This window comes from Plectropomus leopardus, chromosome 9 (genome assembly GCF_026936395.1).
Source record: "Plectropomus leopardus strain MGB_pleo_1.0 chromosome 9, ASM2693639v1, whole genome shotgun sequence".
In the NCBI taxonomy this organism is placed as follows: Eukaryota; Metazoa; Chordata; class Actinopteri; order Perciformes; family Serranidae; genus Plectropomus; species Plectropomus leopardus.
The window spans coordinates 19,890,086-19,907,206 of record NC_142184.1 but is presented as its reverse complement, the minus strand read 5'-3'; the positions used below and the strand labels follow the sequence as shown (position 1 = coordinate 19,907,206).

General features: G+C 39.8%; 1 protein-coding gene across 1 annotated transcript; it reads right to left on the bottom strand.

Moving 5' to 3' along the window:
- Nucleotides 1-8,821, bottom strand: dhh (desert hedgehog signaling molecule). The gene is made up of 4 exons (XM_042491758.2): nt 8,578-8,821; nt 7,365-7,756; nt 1,456-1,717; nt 1-1,307 (listed from the first exon to the last, which is right to left on the bottom strand). The coding sequence occupies exons 2-4, from the start codon at nt 7,671-7,673 to the stop codon at nt 508-510; spliced, it is 1,371 nt and encodes a 456-aa protein (XP_042347692.1). The 5' UTR covers nt 7,674-7,756; nt 8,578-8,821; the 3' UTR covers nt 1-507.
- Nucleotides 8,822-17,121: the final 8,300 nt, after the last annotated feature.

Genomic DNA, 17,121 nt, shown 5'->3' with positions numbered 1-17,121 from the left:
TTGCTTAATAAAATGACATTTTAATTTGTTTTACGACATGAAATCATGTGAGGACAAACAATACATGTAGTGGAATTATTATACAATGAAACATTTATATATTATGATTCAGAAAGTACAAAAATAAAGATTCTATTGTTGTGGGAGAAATTATTCCTATCCCATTAGAATAATATATATATATTACATATATAATTGAAATATTAAAAGAAATAACATGATGTACAAATAGACTATCATACAGTCATTTTGGAGTGACCAGTTTTTTTTTTGTTTTTTTTTACATTAACATGCTTAGACAATTTGTCCCATCAGCTTCTTACAAAACATCACTTACATTAGCATGTATGATAGATTATAATGCAAACAATAGTGGGGAAAAAAACAAAGCAAGATACTCCAGTGTTTTTTATTTATTGAAGAATAGAACAGGAAGTGTTAGTGTAAATGTATCAAAGCTGAGACACAGAACAGTGCGACATGTACTCAGTTTATAGTTTTAGGCTTTTAAGGATGAAAGGAGTTGGAGTCTAAAAAGATACATCCCAAACTGTACAGTAATCGAGCATACCAGTGCACATTGGATGCCTGCTTCTCTTTCATTTCCATCCCCACAGGTTTGCTCAGATTGTCTTCTTTGTCCAGAGTGCCATTATTCACATACGCACCTGCTTTGTCTTTTGCAGCCAAAGGGCTACAATGAGATGGAGTCTTAATACAAGCTGTTTCACTGTCTGTGGTTTGATGTTCTTTTCTTGTCTCTCCCCAGAGTAGCTGCTTGAATGAAGAGAGGAGTCGCACTGGACCAAATGCCCAGTGTGCAAGTCTGTGGTCCTCCACCAGAGCATAGCTAGATGCCAGCACCCCATCAACAAACACAGTTCCAGCTTCTGTTAAAGGCGCATACACTCCCACACTCTCCTCGACTGACACAAAGATGATTCGAGATGGACGTACTTGACCCTCCGCTGTATGGATGAGCACACAGTCTCCTGTTTTGGCCCTGCTTGCAAACTTGTACTCACTGCTCTCAAGTCTGCAGTGGGGAGCTAAAAAGACCAAGTGATGTGGAGTAAGAGCCAATCTGTGGCCGTCTTCTGTCTCCAGAGACAGAAACGTGGACCAGCTTTCTTGGTCCCGGTGCAGGAACAAGAGGACTTGGCTAAACACGATTTGGCCTGTCCCAGACAAGGCCATGACTCTGTCCCCAGGAGCCAGGGACGACAGGCTCTTCTGCACCCCTCCAGCAACCGTCACCCGGGCCCAGCCTGGGAAACAGCCACCTTTTTCCACTGCAACAGAGTGATCTGCAGGAAGATCAGCAGAAAAAATGACTAAACACAGATTGTGTTCCTTTTTTTGTCTTAAATATCCTGATACACCATCCAGTTAAGTGATGTAATTTGACACAGTTAACTGCATGATTTTCTGTAAAAGCTCTCTCCTTTAACTTACCAGCTTTTACTGAGCAGTGGATGTGATATTTGGACTCATAGTGGACCCAGTCAAAGCCAGCCTCCACAGCCAGCTGGGCCAGAAGACCATACTTCTCTGTTTCTCTGTCATCAGTGGTTATATCCACGGCACGGCCCTCATAGTGCAGCGAGCCGGGAGGGTGGTGGCCGTCCTCATCCCAGGCCTCCGTCACACGCAAGTGTACCCCTGGCCACTGGTTCATCACTGCGATAGCCAGCCTGTTCAAACAGTCCTTACAGCGCTAGGAACAAAATGAAGCAGAGGGGAGGTGTTCAGTTTGGAGTGGTTATTATTATTATTATTATTATTATTATTCAGTTAAAAAAACACATCATACACATAAATCACCAAATACAATAACAATAACTGAAGAACAGGGGATTTTTATCTGGAATTCCAGTCCAGAGCTCTCAATCAGCAGCAAATATTATATTGATATCAATTAATATGATAATATCACTATTCATTGACATACAGAGGAGGATCTCATCTCTACATTTTTGTTATTTAAAAAAGAAATAAAAATTATAAGGACACCAATCTAAGTTTTAATTATCTTTTTTCGGTCTTTGCTTTACATGTGTATGAGGAAATAAACTAAAAGTAAAAAACTTAATTTGCCGTGGTGATCTTAGACTTTGGGAGCCCCTAGGAAAAAAGTCCATCAAGGAACACCCCACCCTGAGCCCACCCACGCAAGAACAGCTTTTTGGAACTTGAAATTGAAATTATATTAATGCTGAACCATTTAAAGTATACTTTATATAAAGTATACTTTATGTACTGTAAACAATATTTACACTTTCACACAATAAAATTCACATGATAAATTAAACCTGACCAAACAACAATAATTTGATACTAAATAACAAACATTTGCCTTGTTTGCCTATATGAATGGAGCACCTCTGTTAGTTTGGAACAATATTGACTGATAAATTGGCCAATATAAGCATCAGATAAATTGGTATTGGAATATGTTGGTCAATAAGTAACAAGAAATCGTGGTCATTTAGAAACGGTGTCTCCATTACATAGTTTGGAACCAAATCTAAGGGGTCAAACATGTTTGTTTATGTTATTAATATATTAAAAAAATTTAGCCAATTACCACATTTTTAAACATTCAAATATCTATATTGGCTTCAAAAAGGATCAAGAATCCAGCTCTAATTCAACATTATTCTACAGGAAACTGCTGGCACATGTTGGGTTGGGATCAAATAACTTGTTCCATTTTGGATCTGGATCCAAGTTGGTAAAATACCCCATTTCATCAAGCCACGAAGCTAAGAAATCTTCAGAAATATTTCATCCTCCTCCTTTTTTTCACAAAGAAAAATAATCATAATATGCAAAACATTTAATTAGCCATTTAGTTTTATGTTCCAGTGTGTAGGATTAAGGCTTGGCATTTTTTCTTTAGCGTATAATCACTTGAAAAGAAGAACTGTTGCATTTTCGTTTCCTTAAAATGGGCCATTTATATCTAAACACAGATTTTAAAGTGAAATTGCTTTATTCAGGGCTGGGGGTTAGGGTACGACTCCTGGTGAAATTGTTAAAAAAAAATTGTTATATAATGTGTTGATTGTATCAGTATCAATGTGTAATTCTGAAAGCTTCTACTCATGTTTTTATGGTCTTTTAGTGTATCACTACAGTTCTTAAAATGCATTGTATGTTGAGTAAGGAGGGGATGTTTAGGTTGTTGTTTTGAGTATTATACTGTGAGTTTTTTCTCTTGTATTGTTGGATATAAGAGTACATAAAAATATTTTTTAAATGATTCTCAGTTTTGCATTTTTAGCCACTTTTTCAGCAACATGTGCCTTGTACAGTGAAAGGCATATCTAAACCCTTTAAAATGTGAGCAAATTGGTTTGATTTCTTTCAAACATGGGGAGCAGACAAAAAATAAGCAACTTTTGCCTATTTTTTTCAGTGTGTGGGACATGTCTTGCCAATTTGCTGATTGCCTTTTTTCCCATGTTTTTGAAAGAAATGTTTAGGATTTAAAGGGTTGCTTGTGAGAGGGATCTGAATGCAGCGCAAGAAAAATGATGTCAAACCAAGATGTAAAGGGTTAACAGGGGGTATGGCACAACCTACGTGTACAAGAAGTATGTACACTATGTAAGCCGACTGTACGCCGCAAACTGATTTCAGTGCAACTCAGAAAAAGAAGATGTATTTCACCACCAACTCTGGCTCCCAGGTTATGATTGTTTGTCTGCTGGCATCATCACACAGTCCCTCCTCTACTTTGCTAAAGGCCATCTCAACCTTGCTCCAACAATCAGAGTACAAGAACAAAGCTACTGTAGCCAGTTTGGGTGAGTCCTTGCCCTTTTCAACAGGGTGACAGAATAATCAAGGCCATTCTCTGCACTGTCCACATTGTTCCAGGCATGAGTCTCTCAGTTTCACCCCTGAGACATTTCATCAGAAATGTGCACAGTGACTCCTAACACCCCCGTGATGCTACAGACTGTGTCAGCATTGTCACAAAATAGCAGGCTTGAAAAATGGTGACGTTAGCAAACTGAGGTGATACACTCATTATCATCTCCTGGACACGTATTTCTCTTGTGACTTGTGATGTCTTGTGGCCAAAAAATGATGGAATAGAGCTCCTGTTGCAACTGAGCGAAAAAGAGGGCTGGGAGAGAAAGTGAGCGGATGATGGAGAGACGGAGGGAGAAAAAGTTGGGTGAGAGGACAGCAGTGTTGGCAGGGCCGAGGTTGGGAGTAAAGGGAGAGGGCAGAGGGGAAGAATGTATGGGCACGGACTTGGGAATGTGACAGCAAGAGTGAGAAAGCGAGAGGGACAGAAAACAAACTGGCTACATTTTTCTCGCAATGCCATTGAAGAGAGGCGTTTCATTGTCAGAAACTACAATAGTCGCTTTTCCGACGGTGCCATTACTTCAGCGGGCGGGAATTTTGTATAGGCGACCCCTCCAAGTCTCCAAATGACGCACAAAGAGTGTCTTTCACATCTGGGCAAAAGAGGGGCACATGCACACGTACACACACTCAAACTGGGCATCAGCAGGGCACACATATACGACCACAGATTTCCATCACATACAATCACACGGGGAGGGGAAGGAACACAGATTCGTATCCGAAACAATCACAGAAAGCCGCAACTTCCAGAGCTGGGCGACATCAGAGTGTGAAGGCACCCTGTGGTCATATTCAGCAGTGACTGACGATCGTTAATCTTGAAGAAGGCATGAGGGCTGAAATAGCATCTGAATAAAACAGAAATGCATATGTTGCCATTGTGAGAAACTTTTTCGTACTTTTACGTCACTTTCAGTCATCAGCAATTCACTGCAACCCTTGGTGTGTGTTACTTTTCTAAATATTTACCAGTGTGGTATTCAAAATGTGTTATCAACAGCTGTCCAGGTCTAAAAAGGGTAACCTCTGTATTTTTCTACCTGGAGCCTTTTTTCTGTGTTTTTATGTTTTAGTAACTGATGGAAAAAAGGAGTTTTTGAAATTGGTCCAGTATTGAGATCTGCAGCCAGCAGCAGCGCTGCAATGTAACGTCAATGGGCAATTTTGCACCATCAATTATCGTCCACTAGTGCTGTTTCTGCCACTGACAGGGTCAGATTATTAGATTATCAGATTATTAAGTGTCTGGCATCATTATGAAAAGGATCCCTACAGAGTTAACCTGTTTTTGTTAAAGAGTAAGATCCTTTTTGTTTTACCAGAAACAGCCCTGAAATCACTATCACCAAATCCACCAGACTCCATTAAATTTTTTTTTTAATATTATCAGCCTAAAGCACAATTCAGTCAGGGTCGACAGAAACCAAATAAAACTCACAAAAACCATCTTGATTTGTTTTTCCACTGTTCAGTCATCAACTCTGGTGTAGTTGAAATAAACTCTCATAAACCCAGTGAGATGTGAAAATATGCTGACTCTATACAAACTAGTTACTGATTATTTAAATGGGGTATGGAAGGTTTGCAGACTGCAATTTCCAGGTTGTGTCTAGTGAAACAAAACTCTTTAACAAAAAGGTCTATCTCTGTAGGGATCATTTCTGTAAGTCGTCAGACACTGAGAATACCAATCTGAGCCTGTCAGTGACAAATAAAGCACTTTTAGAGGACATCATTTGACAGTGCATCTTTAATGATACACTGCAGCCTGTTTTGCAGCTGCAACACTCTCGCTCAATACTTGACCAGTTTCAAAAACTGTTGTCTCCATTACTAACTAAGATTTAAAAAAACATCGGAAAATAAGCTCCAGGTTTAAAAATACAGAAGTTACCCTTTAAGTGATTTAAGCAATAGTAATTTTGGATCAGTTTATGGTAAAACAAGAAGGATCTTACTCTTAAACACAAAGGTAGACATGTTTAAAGGTTCCTTTTTATAATGTTGTCACTTAAAATCACAATCTGGGCCTGTCAGTGACAAACACTTTTAGTAGTCATTAACTGATGTTGCACAAATTCCCAGAGTGGTTACATTGGAGCTTGTTTCACCACTGTGCTCCAGCACTCCAGCTCAACAGCAAACCAATTTCAAAAATTGTTGTCTCTTTTAGTCACATACAGGGCTCCCATACATTTGACAAAATTTCTACTTTTCCATGACTTTCCCAAGGACCCATGACAGAAATTTCTGTATCAGAAAAACATGCGCTTCACTGTGACCAAGGACGGCACTTGCCGGTCTGGTTTCTACACACAAACTCAGGAGAGTCTCCTTTCCATAACAAACGACGCAACACAACATCAAGTAACTTGTCTTAAGGGGAAGGCTTTGCTGTTATTAATCATGGACAATGAGAACCGTGTAAGTTTTCCATTTGTATCAGCAGCAAATAAGTTCTTTGAGTTAATTTGCCCTCCTAGACATTGCAGGTCCTTAGATACGACTATTGAGTGTTGCAATATCGATGCTGAAAGGATATAGCATGCAACCCTAATCAATGAATATTGGAGGTAAATTTTGTCAACAGCTAACTTATAGAAAATAAAGTTTCTGTTATGTTGCATTACCTGAAAGGTTATCTCCAGTATTATTGCAACATTTACTGTCATTATATAAAATATAATTCCATGACCTTCCTAAAATTTTCAATGATTTTTAATGATTCCATGACTTTTCCAGGCCTGGAAAATGAGATTATGAATTTTCATGACTTTTCATATATGACTTTTCAGGATTTCATATGACCGTGGGAACCCTGCAAATAAACAAGAAAAACCATGACAAAATAGGGTCCAGGTTAAAAAAATACCTAAATTACAGTTTAAATCCTCTGGGCCAACGATATGCCTTTTCTGTGCATGAGATTTGAATTTGGATACCTACCCATTTAACATTAAGGAATTCAAGTTGAAGTGCCACTGAGAACCTGTCATAGGAATAGTTTGATTTCCAATAACAAAGACTTTGGTTAAAGATTAAAAGGAAGTGTTCCTGAAAGGGAAAGGCAGCCTCTTAAGGGGTAGTGTTGAATTACATCCTGATCTTCTTATCTCAAGAAAAGGGAGGGGAAGTTTGGTTAAAACTTACACACTCTGTGTTGAACGTTTGTGTGTTGAGAGCCTGGCAAGGGCAGGTACGGCAAACAATGAATGAGGTTATGTGATTTGAAGGTGCCATGCTGGGTGGCAGGATGAGAACTGCAAACTGCTGTCTGTCCCCTCATATGAATGTCGTTAATCAATGATCCAGCTGGCTTGAAAAGGTTCATGAGACACCAGCGAGAGCATCCTTCAGTCAGTCTGGATGTTACTCTCTGCCCCTTCTGCACATTTAATTGTACTCACCATAGACCAAGCATCACTGCAGTTAGTAAGGTGACTCAGTGTATCATGATGGAGCTGGATTAATCTCACCTTGGTCATGAAGCGGTCTGCGTTGGTGTTCTCCTCATCCTTGAAGACAATGTCTGGGTTGTAGTTGCACACAAGTTCGTTGAAGCGCTCAGAGTTGCGTGTGATCTTGCCCTCTGCTCTCCCGCTGGCACCAAGGTTGTTTTCTGAGAAGTTGGGGAAAAACTGCTTGTAGTGCATGGCCGTGAGCTTCCTGGGCCTGGGCCGGATGCCGTACCCGGGGCCCGGTCCGCATCCCTGGACCAGCCATATGCAGGTCCACACAGCGAGCAGGCCGAGCTGTGCCAGGCGGGCCCACCAGGACTGCTTCATTGGGGAGGGTTGGGGCTCCCAGGAGTCAGTGATTCGGCATGTGAATGAGGGTCAGATCCTGGTCCATTGCAAATCATGTAGAGCTGATGATGATAGGACAAAAACTTATTGCAGGGACATGTAGGAACCTTTATTTACTGACTTAAAAAATAGCTTTGAAACCTGGATCGACATCAGTTCCTTGTGTTACGTTTGGACACCTAACACATTTAAACCTTTGAAGCTTGAGCAAATTGGATTGATTCTTTTTGAAATCATGGCTAAAAAGGCAGCAAGAAACTAGTTAAGAGATGTCCTGAAAATTGCAAGAAATAAGGAAAGGCTGACAAGAAAATGAGGTTTAAAAAAAAAGACAGAAAAAAAGAGATAGATACAGAAAGAAAAATATTAGAAAATAATTATTCAATTATATATTCAAAGTGAATTACATTTACATCTTAGCACTTCTTCTAGCCATTTTCCTTGTGTTTTTTTAAAAACAATTTTTCATTACTTGTTTTACGTATGTTAATTTGTAGGTAATTTTCTTGGGACTTTTTAATATAAACTCTTGCTATTTTGGGATAATTTCTTTTGAAGCTGCTCATTACCTTCCTCCAATGTTTCTGAAAGAGACTGAGCCAGGTGCTCAAGTTTCAAGGGGTTAGTGGTGCAAAATCAGCTTTGACTTTTCTGTTTTGATGATTAAAACTTCAAGTCAAATGACTGATCTTATTGGCTGAAAGTTTCTGCACTTTGGCACCAGCTGTTAAAAATAAAAAGCAAAAACTGGGTTTCTATTCAAATATTTCGCCAAAAAAAAGGCTGCTTCTGACCTCCTGTGAACCGAAAGTCGTTATCATAAGTCCTTCGCAGCTACCTGCCTCGACACAGGTGTATTTTTTGTTGCTTTCTGGTCACTTACCGCTCCTCTCTCCACGCAGTTCCTTTGACGAGACACAAACTGACGCACACTAAAAGCCCCCACGGCTCCCCTGTAGTTCCTATGGACGCTCCCGTGGCGCTCTCATCCTCTTTGTCCATACAGAAATGTCTCTCCTGAGATTTTTTTCTCCTCCTTCTCTGCTTCGTCCACCGTCTCCTGTCGCGTTTCAGAGCTCCTGGCCACCTTGCACCAGCCATTGGGTCTTATTAGCGTCCGGACAAGATTGCCCTCCCTTCCTCTGCGCGCTCCCACTGCGACAGCACACGCCTCCAGTTCAACCTTACAAAGGACATATGATTAGCCCTCAAATGTTAACACAATGACCCCCACCCCTCCTCCTCCCCAGAAGATATTTAAGCCCAGTTTTGCCAACTTTTCCACATGAAACTTCAAAACCAAATTAAAGATCACCCTAAAGTCTCCAAACTTTTTTAAACACATTTACAGTGTATTTACAGTCAACTCCATAACTTTTAAGCAACTTGCCCTTGTTTCTGTCTGCTCATCCCACCCATCCAAAGTGGACGGGTCAACTGTGATGACCTCCTGCTGATGTTATTAATAGATGCAGTTGAAGGTGAGAGTGAACACAAGAGTCCAGCCTTGACACCCCTCTGACTGAGACTTTACAGTGCTGTCTTCCTGTGTTTGGGGAGCCAACCTGACCCCCCTGAACCCTGTGCACCCAAGACCTCTTCACTGGAAACACCCGCTGTCCACATCAACATATTATTTTTATCCGTCTCAGAACAATAGCTGGGAGAGTCATAAAAATGTGTCAGATAATTCCCAACAAGGAGCAGAAAAGAGAAGAATCGCTTTGTCTCAGAGGTCTGACACACGTAATCACATACGGAAGCCTAAATTAATGGCGGATGAAAAGGTCGGAGTGTGTCACCATCCTATCTGTGGCTTCCTGGAACACTTGAGGACTCAATGCATCATGGTCACTTTCTTCACAGTGACTTTGTTTCAAGGAATCTTTAGCCCAAACATGTTAGGACTGTTGGTACGATGTGGGTGTTTTTATAGTTTATGTCAGAGTTTATCTTGGTTTGCTGTGATTGCATGCTAAAGATACCTCAAGATTTAATCACTTTTAACCAAAAAATATGCAATTTTTTCTCACACTGTGCCTGGTCTAAAACAGCTCTTACAACAGCAGTGTGCAGGATTTAGTGGCAGATTACACATCTGAAACTTCTCCCCGCTAGGATTTCTTCAGTGTTCATTGTTTTTGCTGGAAGCCGAATCCTAACGGCCAAGACCAGCATGTACGAATGTGCTCACCTTTTTTCCTCTGATAGCTTGAGATCCAGACTTTTAGAAGGTTTTTCCAAGGAGCTGAATTATGAGCAGAGGTCTTCTCATCTCAGAAACAAATAAACCCAAGGACATAAACCAGTAAAACCACAGAATAAGGCAGTTTCATGATAAAAAAGTAATGTTTTTCCAATGCTGTTCATCTTGTCATGGAGGGACTGCTGACTACTGTAGCTACAGTGAAAACATTGTTGCAACTAGCTTAAACTTTTCCTGTGCACCCAGAGTGAACTCCTGGTTAGGATTCCCTCAGTGTTCATGTTCAAAAGAAGCTGAATTATCTACAGAGGTCTATTCCTCTGCAAAACAAAGAGACCCAGTGATTTAAAGCAGTAAAAAGACTGAATAAAGCAGTTTTACATTACAAGTCAGGGTTACAGTTTTAGCTCAATTAGGCCAGTTAATTGGACTACTGTCCTTGTCCCAGTATAAAAGCACCTGGGGGAAACCGATTTATTGGCAGAAGTATGTCCGGCTCTGCCATGGTAGGTGGCAATATGCCCCCTTTCAGCTAGTCATTATTCCTCCTAATCCTTCCTATTACATCAAATACCAAACAATTTAGCAAGCAGCAAGCGGGTTGCATGTCAAACTGTGAAAACATAGATACATTTTTGGCGCTGTGCATTTTATACATACTCTACGCTTTACTTTACATGTTGACCATCTTGTTTTGTATTCTTCCATGTTTCTTTTTCTTTTGTTTTTCCCAGCTTTCTTCAATGAATTTATGCTGTGCGACTTCCAGGTCAAAGCCGCGTGGGGGGACTTTAGAGCATTTGTAGAACACCTCTGCCAGTAAAGGTCCAGTTGAAGTACATACATAAAAAGAGTAAATCAATCCCCTAGGTGTATTAATCCGACTTCGAGAAATTATAATGAATTCAGTCGGACTAATATGTTTACATCCAGTTTTAGTTGGACCAACACAATAATTGGACTTTTTCTAACATCATGTGAACTCACTGACTGTTTGGCTAGCCCAGCACGTGTACTCACCTTTTGTCTCTAATAATTTAAGATCCAGGCGTTCAGGAGGTTTTTACCAATTATCTGCGGAGGTCTATTCCTCTCCAAAACACAGACCTTGTGATTTAACAGGTATAAATACTGAATAATGGCATTTCAGATTTAAAAAATGAATGTTTTTTTCAATGTTGCTCATTGTGGAGGGATTGCTAACTATGGTGGCAGACGTGAATACCGTAGACTTTAAAAATAATGGACGTAGCTGCTGTGATGTCAACCCTGGGTTTTACGGAGTCCTGCTTTAAATCCACAAGTTCACATTATGGCCATCACCATCTTGCACTTTTGAAGCCAGAAGAGACCATATTTGGATGAGAGGCTGATGCTGTGGTGAAGTAAGTGTCAGGATGCTGACTGTCACTTTAAGCAGCCTGCCATTAATTCTATGTAACCTTAAGCCTAAATAAAATGTAAAAGGTGAGTTATATAAAAATCCAATCTCTGTACAGTTCTCATTTAGTAGGAAATTATCTATAGAGACAAAAACTGTCAAGTGGTCGTAAGAGGAACTGTAGTTTTCGGCAGTGGGTTCATTTTTCATCCCCATTTTCAGATGATTACACTTTAAAGAAGACATACTTACTAATTTCCATTTCTGCTGATTTACTCTAATTCTACAAACTGGAACTTTAAAATCTGCTTTTGCAGGATTATGAAGCACAGGTCACTTAGCTCCCCACTGAGAATGTGCAAAGACATCCTTGTTAGGGAAGTTTCCAAAAGATCCCAGGATGTTGTAGGGAGGGGTGGCAAGGCGAAGCTGCATCTTCCTGTCCTTACGATAAACATGGCAGAAGGCTCAAGTCTGGCCCAAGCAGCACAGATGAGAGATATCAGCCTTCATGACAAATGCAGGGAATGACTCAATCAAAAAAAAGCAACAAACACTTTCATATCTACAATTACCCGCACAGACGTTTCTCTTCAAAGCTGTACAAAAGAACAGATTTCCATCTGACTTGAAAGGGAAAGGAAGGAAGCAAACATCTGTGGGCTGGAGATGGAAATAAAGTCATTCTTATTAGTTTTTATTTTGGTGCCCCCATCCTCCTGCCTCCCCCTGCCTCCTTGTGGCTCTTAGCATTTCACTCCCCCATTTCAGGATGGGAGTACATAGCCGGGTGAATGCTTGGGTTTCCTGCAAAGCCACAGTGCAGAAAACGAGATCTTTCCTGCCTGGGTTAACCTACCCTGCTTTGCTCTTTCCAAGTGGACACCTGTGCTTGCACCTGGGCTGGTGGTCAAACACAGCTCATACCTGCAAGTAGCGGAGGGAAAAGTAAGATTGATCACACAGGACCCCAATGAGAAGGGGGTCCATGAAAAGCCTGAAATGAAATGTTTGGTTTTGTTTGCATTTTTGTATTTCTAAATAATTACTGATATAACTACTTACTGATATAAATTATAATTTGCTGAATAACTCAGCTGAGCATGAATTTTGTATAAAAAAAAATAGTGGAAGCTCTCTAAAGGCCAATATTGCCCCTTAGCCCTTTAAAGTCTTGGCAAATTGGCTTGATTTTTTTCAAAAACAAATAAGAAGGCAATGAGCACCTTAACAAGAAATAACTCAAACATCAGTAAGAAATTTGTAAAAAGTTACAAGAAAATTACCTGGAAAAAAAACCCTACAAAAAATGTAAAGGAACAAAACCAGGAAATGAAGAAAAAGTGCTCAGATAAAACAAAAATAGATAAAATAATAACAATGTTCTCTGTAACCTTATTTCAAATATATAACTGTAATATCCATTAACTTACTTGATAATTTGGCCTAATTATTTGATAGTTTTCCATTGATTCTCTCTGTTTCTCTCTCTCTTTGAGCTAATTTCCAGGTAATTTTCTTGTTACTTTTTATAATTTCTGCAATTTCATGGCCCTCTTCCCCATGTTTTTAGAGGAATCAAACCAATTTGCTCACAATTGAAAGGTTAAACAACTTGTGAAAGGTATGAACGTAGCATAAGAAAACTGATGTTAATCTAGGTTTCAAAGGGGTGAAAGCACACAGTAGTTTGATCTGCCCGTGCACTAGAATTTGTTTCTACAATGAGTGAGTGCTTATGCTCCTGAAGCACCAGCAGACACTGTCATTTTTTTTCCATATAAAGGGAAACTGTAATTCCAAAAAAGAAAAGAAAGAAAGAAAGGAAAGGAAAAGAAAGCAAAAGGTTCATGAAAGTGACATGTTTCAAAAAAGGAAGGGCGGGGGGTCCACAGAGACTGCTTCTGCATAGGTCCCAGAATTTGGTGCTACGCCGCCGCCAGCAAGTCTTGTTTCTCTTCTTCTGTGGAGTCATCAGTGACTAACAGGAGCACTAACACTGACAAATAAAGTTAATTTACAAATGAAGCCAGAGGTGAAATTAGAATTGCAAACTATTTTTAAGAATACAGTCATTGTAAAACTGAATTTAGGCTTTGAAACAATGCTGGCGTTGACATCTCAAGTGTTTGTCTTGTCTCTTGGAGCTGAATAGACACTCTGCAGGATCCACTTCCTCAGATGGAGGCCATTACAAGGGTTGGGGGGGAAGGAAAGTCAAGGAACTGACACCTAACCGCCTCCCTCCTTTCTCCCAAACACACACACACACACACACACACACACACACACACACACACACACACACACACACACACACACACACACACACACACACACACACACACACACACACGTGTCCTTTCTTTCTGCCCACCACTAATCCGCCCAGTCCACTGTCTCTCACCATGTTATCAGTGCAGGAAGAGGCAGGGTGGTGCACTGGATGATTCTTGGCTTATGTATTGTAACTTTTGGTTGGTCGTTACTCACCACACACCTTTAAGAACGCACCTATCACTGCGTGATAACTTTGGGCATACTGCACAAACTGATGTAAAACGTGCATGTCGAGTCGCGGTTGAGGTTACTTTGCCTCCGCGTTGATTTGGCCTTTGAAAAAGAGCACCAGTGAGCTGAGGTTGAGGCGATACTGCACTGAAGTGGACAATAGACTGAGAAGGGTGGAACTTCCTGGCCCCAGACAAGCAGGTCAAAGGTCACATATGATGCTATACCTTGCTTTGTGAACCTGACCAAAAAAAACCCAGCTTTATTTACATTGTATATATCGCATACTGTATGGTGATGGTACAGATTTCTGGATAAAAATCCATGTCACGCCATTCACCCAGTGTTCCCCAATGAAACAACGGTCAAGTCAACTGTGTGAAGCAAGTGTGCCGCGAGTGTGCATGCAGGATGGCGGGCAGCTATGGCAAACGGACAGTGTGACCCATTATCAGTTGATTAGCGGGCAAGTCTCGCCTTTTCCTGTGAGTGGTTCTGTATTTGCGAGCGTACAAACGAGGGAATAACAGCCCCTAATGCACTTTGGCATCAACTTCAAACGGCCGACTGTCAGGAAAGCTAATCTGTGTCTTTTTCCCCCCTTCATTCTTATGTTTTGACAATAAAGATAGCCTATCTCATCCCATTACACGCTGCCCGTCTCCTGCCTTATCCCCGATATGCCCGACAGCTGGTCCAAAAGAGAGTGTTACCCAATGGGACTGCTGGGACACTTTGATTGCACTGCTATCGAGCGTTATATTTTGCTGCAGGGAGAGGTGCTATTCTAGTGTTTCCCCAACTAAATCCAAGGTTAAAGGATGTGTAGGGTTGTTACATGCTGTCTCTGTGTATGTTTGTATAATATAATTTAAAAATATCATAGAATCCATTTTTTCTGTAGCTGTTCTTACACACCAAAAAAGTCAAAGTAATTTGCACAGTTGTGGCATTGTTTATTTAAATTCAAGGAAGCGGTGGGGCAGAAAATTAATACAGCATAGTACTGCAATTTTTTTGCATGGCAATATTGTATCAATACACAGAAGCAACCAATGTTTGTTTTATTGTATAAAATATTAATTTACAAATTAAAATGAAACTTTTGGTAGCCTACATAAATGATAAGATCAATTTGTTTTTTCAACCCACAAGATACACCTGGCTGTGATTAAAAAATGAAAACTTCACAAGATAAAACAGATCTTGACAAAATTTCTTATTAATGACCTAATTTGCAGTTGAAAAAGGTAATAAATCTGAAGTTTTACAGATGTAACTGGAACCAGACCCAGTTCTAGCAATGTTTGGAGTGAAAGCAGTTACGAGAGAGCTGACAAATAGCCAATATAACATGCTTTATGACATTGTTGGCATGGATACTGATATTGTTGAACTGGAAACAGAAAAACCCAACAACTAAACTCATGGATCATTTACATTTACATTTTTTGCATTTAGAAAAAAAAATATTTTCATTAAGAGACAGGTGAACGTGTTCTACTTGACATGGCAACCTATCAGACAGTAGAGACTATTTCGATAAGATAAACCATGGCTAATATTTCATAGCACTGTTTTACCTACTACGAGATCTCTGACATCCTTTCTTGTCTGTTTGCTCTTTTACTGTATGTGTGTGTGTGCGTGTGTGTGTATGTATGTATGTATGTATGTGTATATGCTCTTTGCACCTATGTGTTTTGAAAAAAACCCCCAAAAAAATACGTTTTTTTTTAATTTACAAAAAAAAAAGTAATAAATCACAGTATATCACAATATATGTTATCACAATACTTAGCATATCACAAAATGTCTAAAATCACAATAATACTGTATCATGACTCAAGCATTGTGACAATATCATATCAAGGGGGCTCTGGTGATTCCCACCCCTAATATATACTGTATATATAAACCTTTACATTTTTTGAAAGGGATTTTACATCCACTTCATGTTAAATATTCTTTTTTAATAGCACTGCGTGGATTGGCACCTGGTTACATTTTGGATCTGGTGATTGACCACTGCTCTCCGTTCCTTGCACCCAGTCATAAAGCAAAAGTGATCCATGAGCATTTTCAGATGTTGGCCCGAAACTGTGTAATAGTCTGCCACTAACATTTAGATCTTCCCCTCAACTGATACCTTTAAAACCTGTCCTAAAGCCCTTCTCTTTTCTTTTAGCTTTTTTATCTTTATAAGAACATACCAGATCACACTGTTCTTACAGTGCGGTTTCTGTGTTATTTTATTAAAATGTTGTATGCTTTTATTAATTATATTATTTACATGCTCTTGTTTATGATTGTTTCTATTTTTTCTGGTTTTTGAAGAAAATGGTGAAATGTATACAATGATAAATGAAACATTTTCACACACCGACACATATTAGTGCAGTTTCACCATCAGCTTCTGAAAATAAATTGGCCATTATGTTACATTATGAGCAACGTTATCCACCGAGGATAACTAACAATTTCATCACACACAATGAAATTTCACAACTTTTCCAAGTCTTTCAATATGCTTTAGAAATTCCATGACATTTCATAGCCTGGAAATGTAATTGTGAAATTCCATGACTGTGGGAACCCTGGACCTAGCATCATTTAGCTATGCCTTGATATATTTCTCGAGTCAAACCCCAAATAATGTAGTGAATGACTGTATCTTGACCTGTTTCTGCCCCTTTTGAATTACAATATCGACTGCACTTGTGGCAGCATCTGTCTGCTTTTCTTTTTTGAACTCCTCTTTCTTTAAAAACACACTGATCATGCATTTAACCCTCTTTTCTCTATCTCTCTATCACACACACACACACACACACACACCTTTTATCTGGCTCATGTGTCACTTCCTCAGAGGGTAACCAGTCTCCAGCTGTGCAAGTAATGTTACGGCGACATTTCACTTCATTTCCTTTTCGCAAAGGAAACACAGTGCAAAACAAAACCTAAACCAAATAAGCTTAATTAAAACATCCAACAAAACAAGAAATGCAAACAAAAATCAAGAAGGAGAAATTAATCAGAGACGGGGTTTTCTTGAACTGACGTTTAGAAAAAATTAGAGGAGGAAATGAACAATAGGCGAGGAAAAGAGATGGAAGAAAGGAGGAGGTGTGGGTGGTGGGGACGTGAAGAAGTGAATGTGAGTGGATGTCCCTTTTCCTCCTGATTTGCCAGTTTTTTATCTGGCAGTTGCATCAGATTGGGGAAAGCGTGGGCTACGGCTGTAGTGGCGTCGCGGCTGGACACTGCTGACAGACAGGCCAAAATACGGCTTTCTTCTGCTGCTGATTAAAGAAGTGCAACAAAAGGGT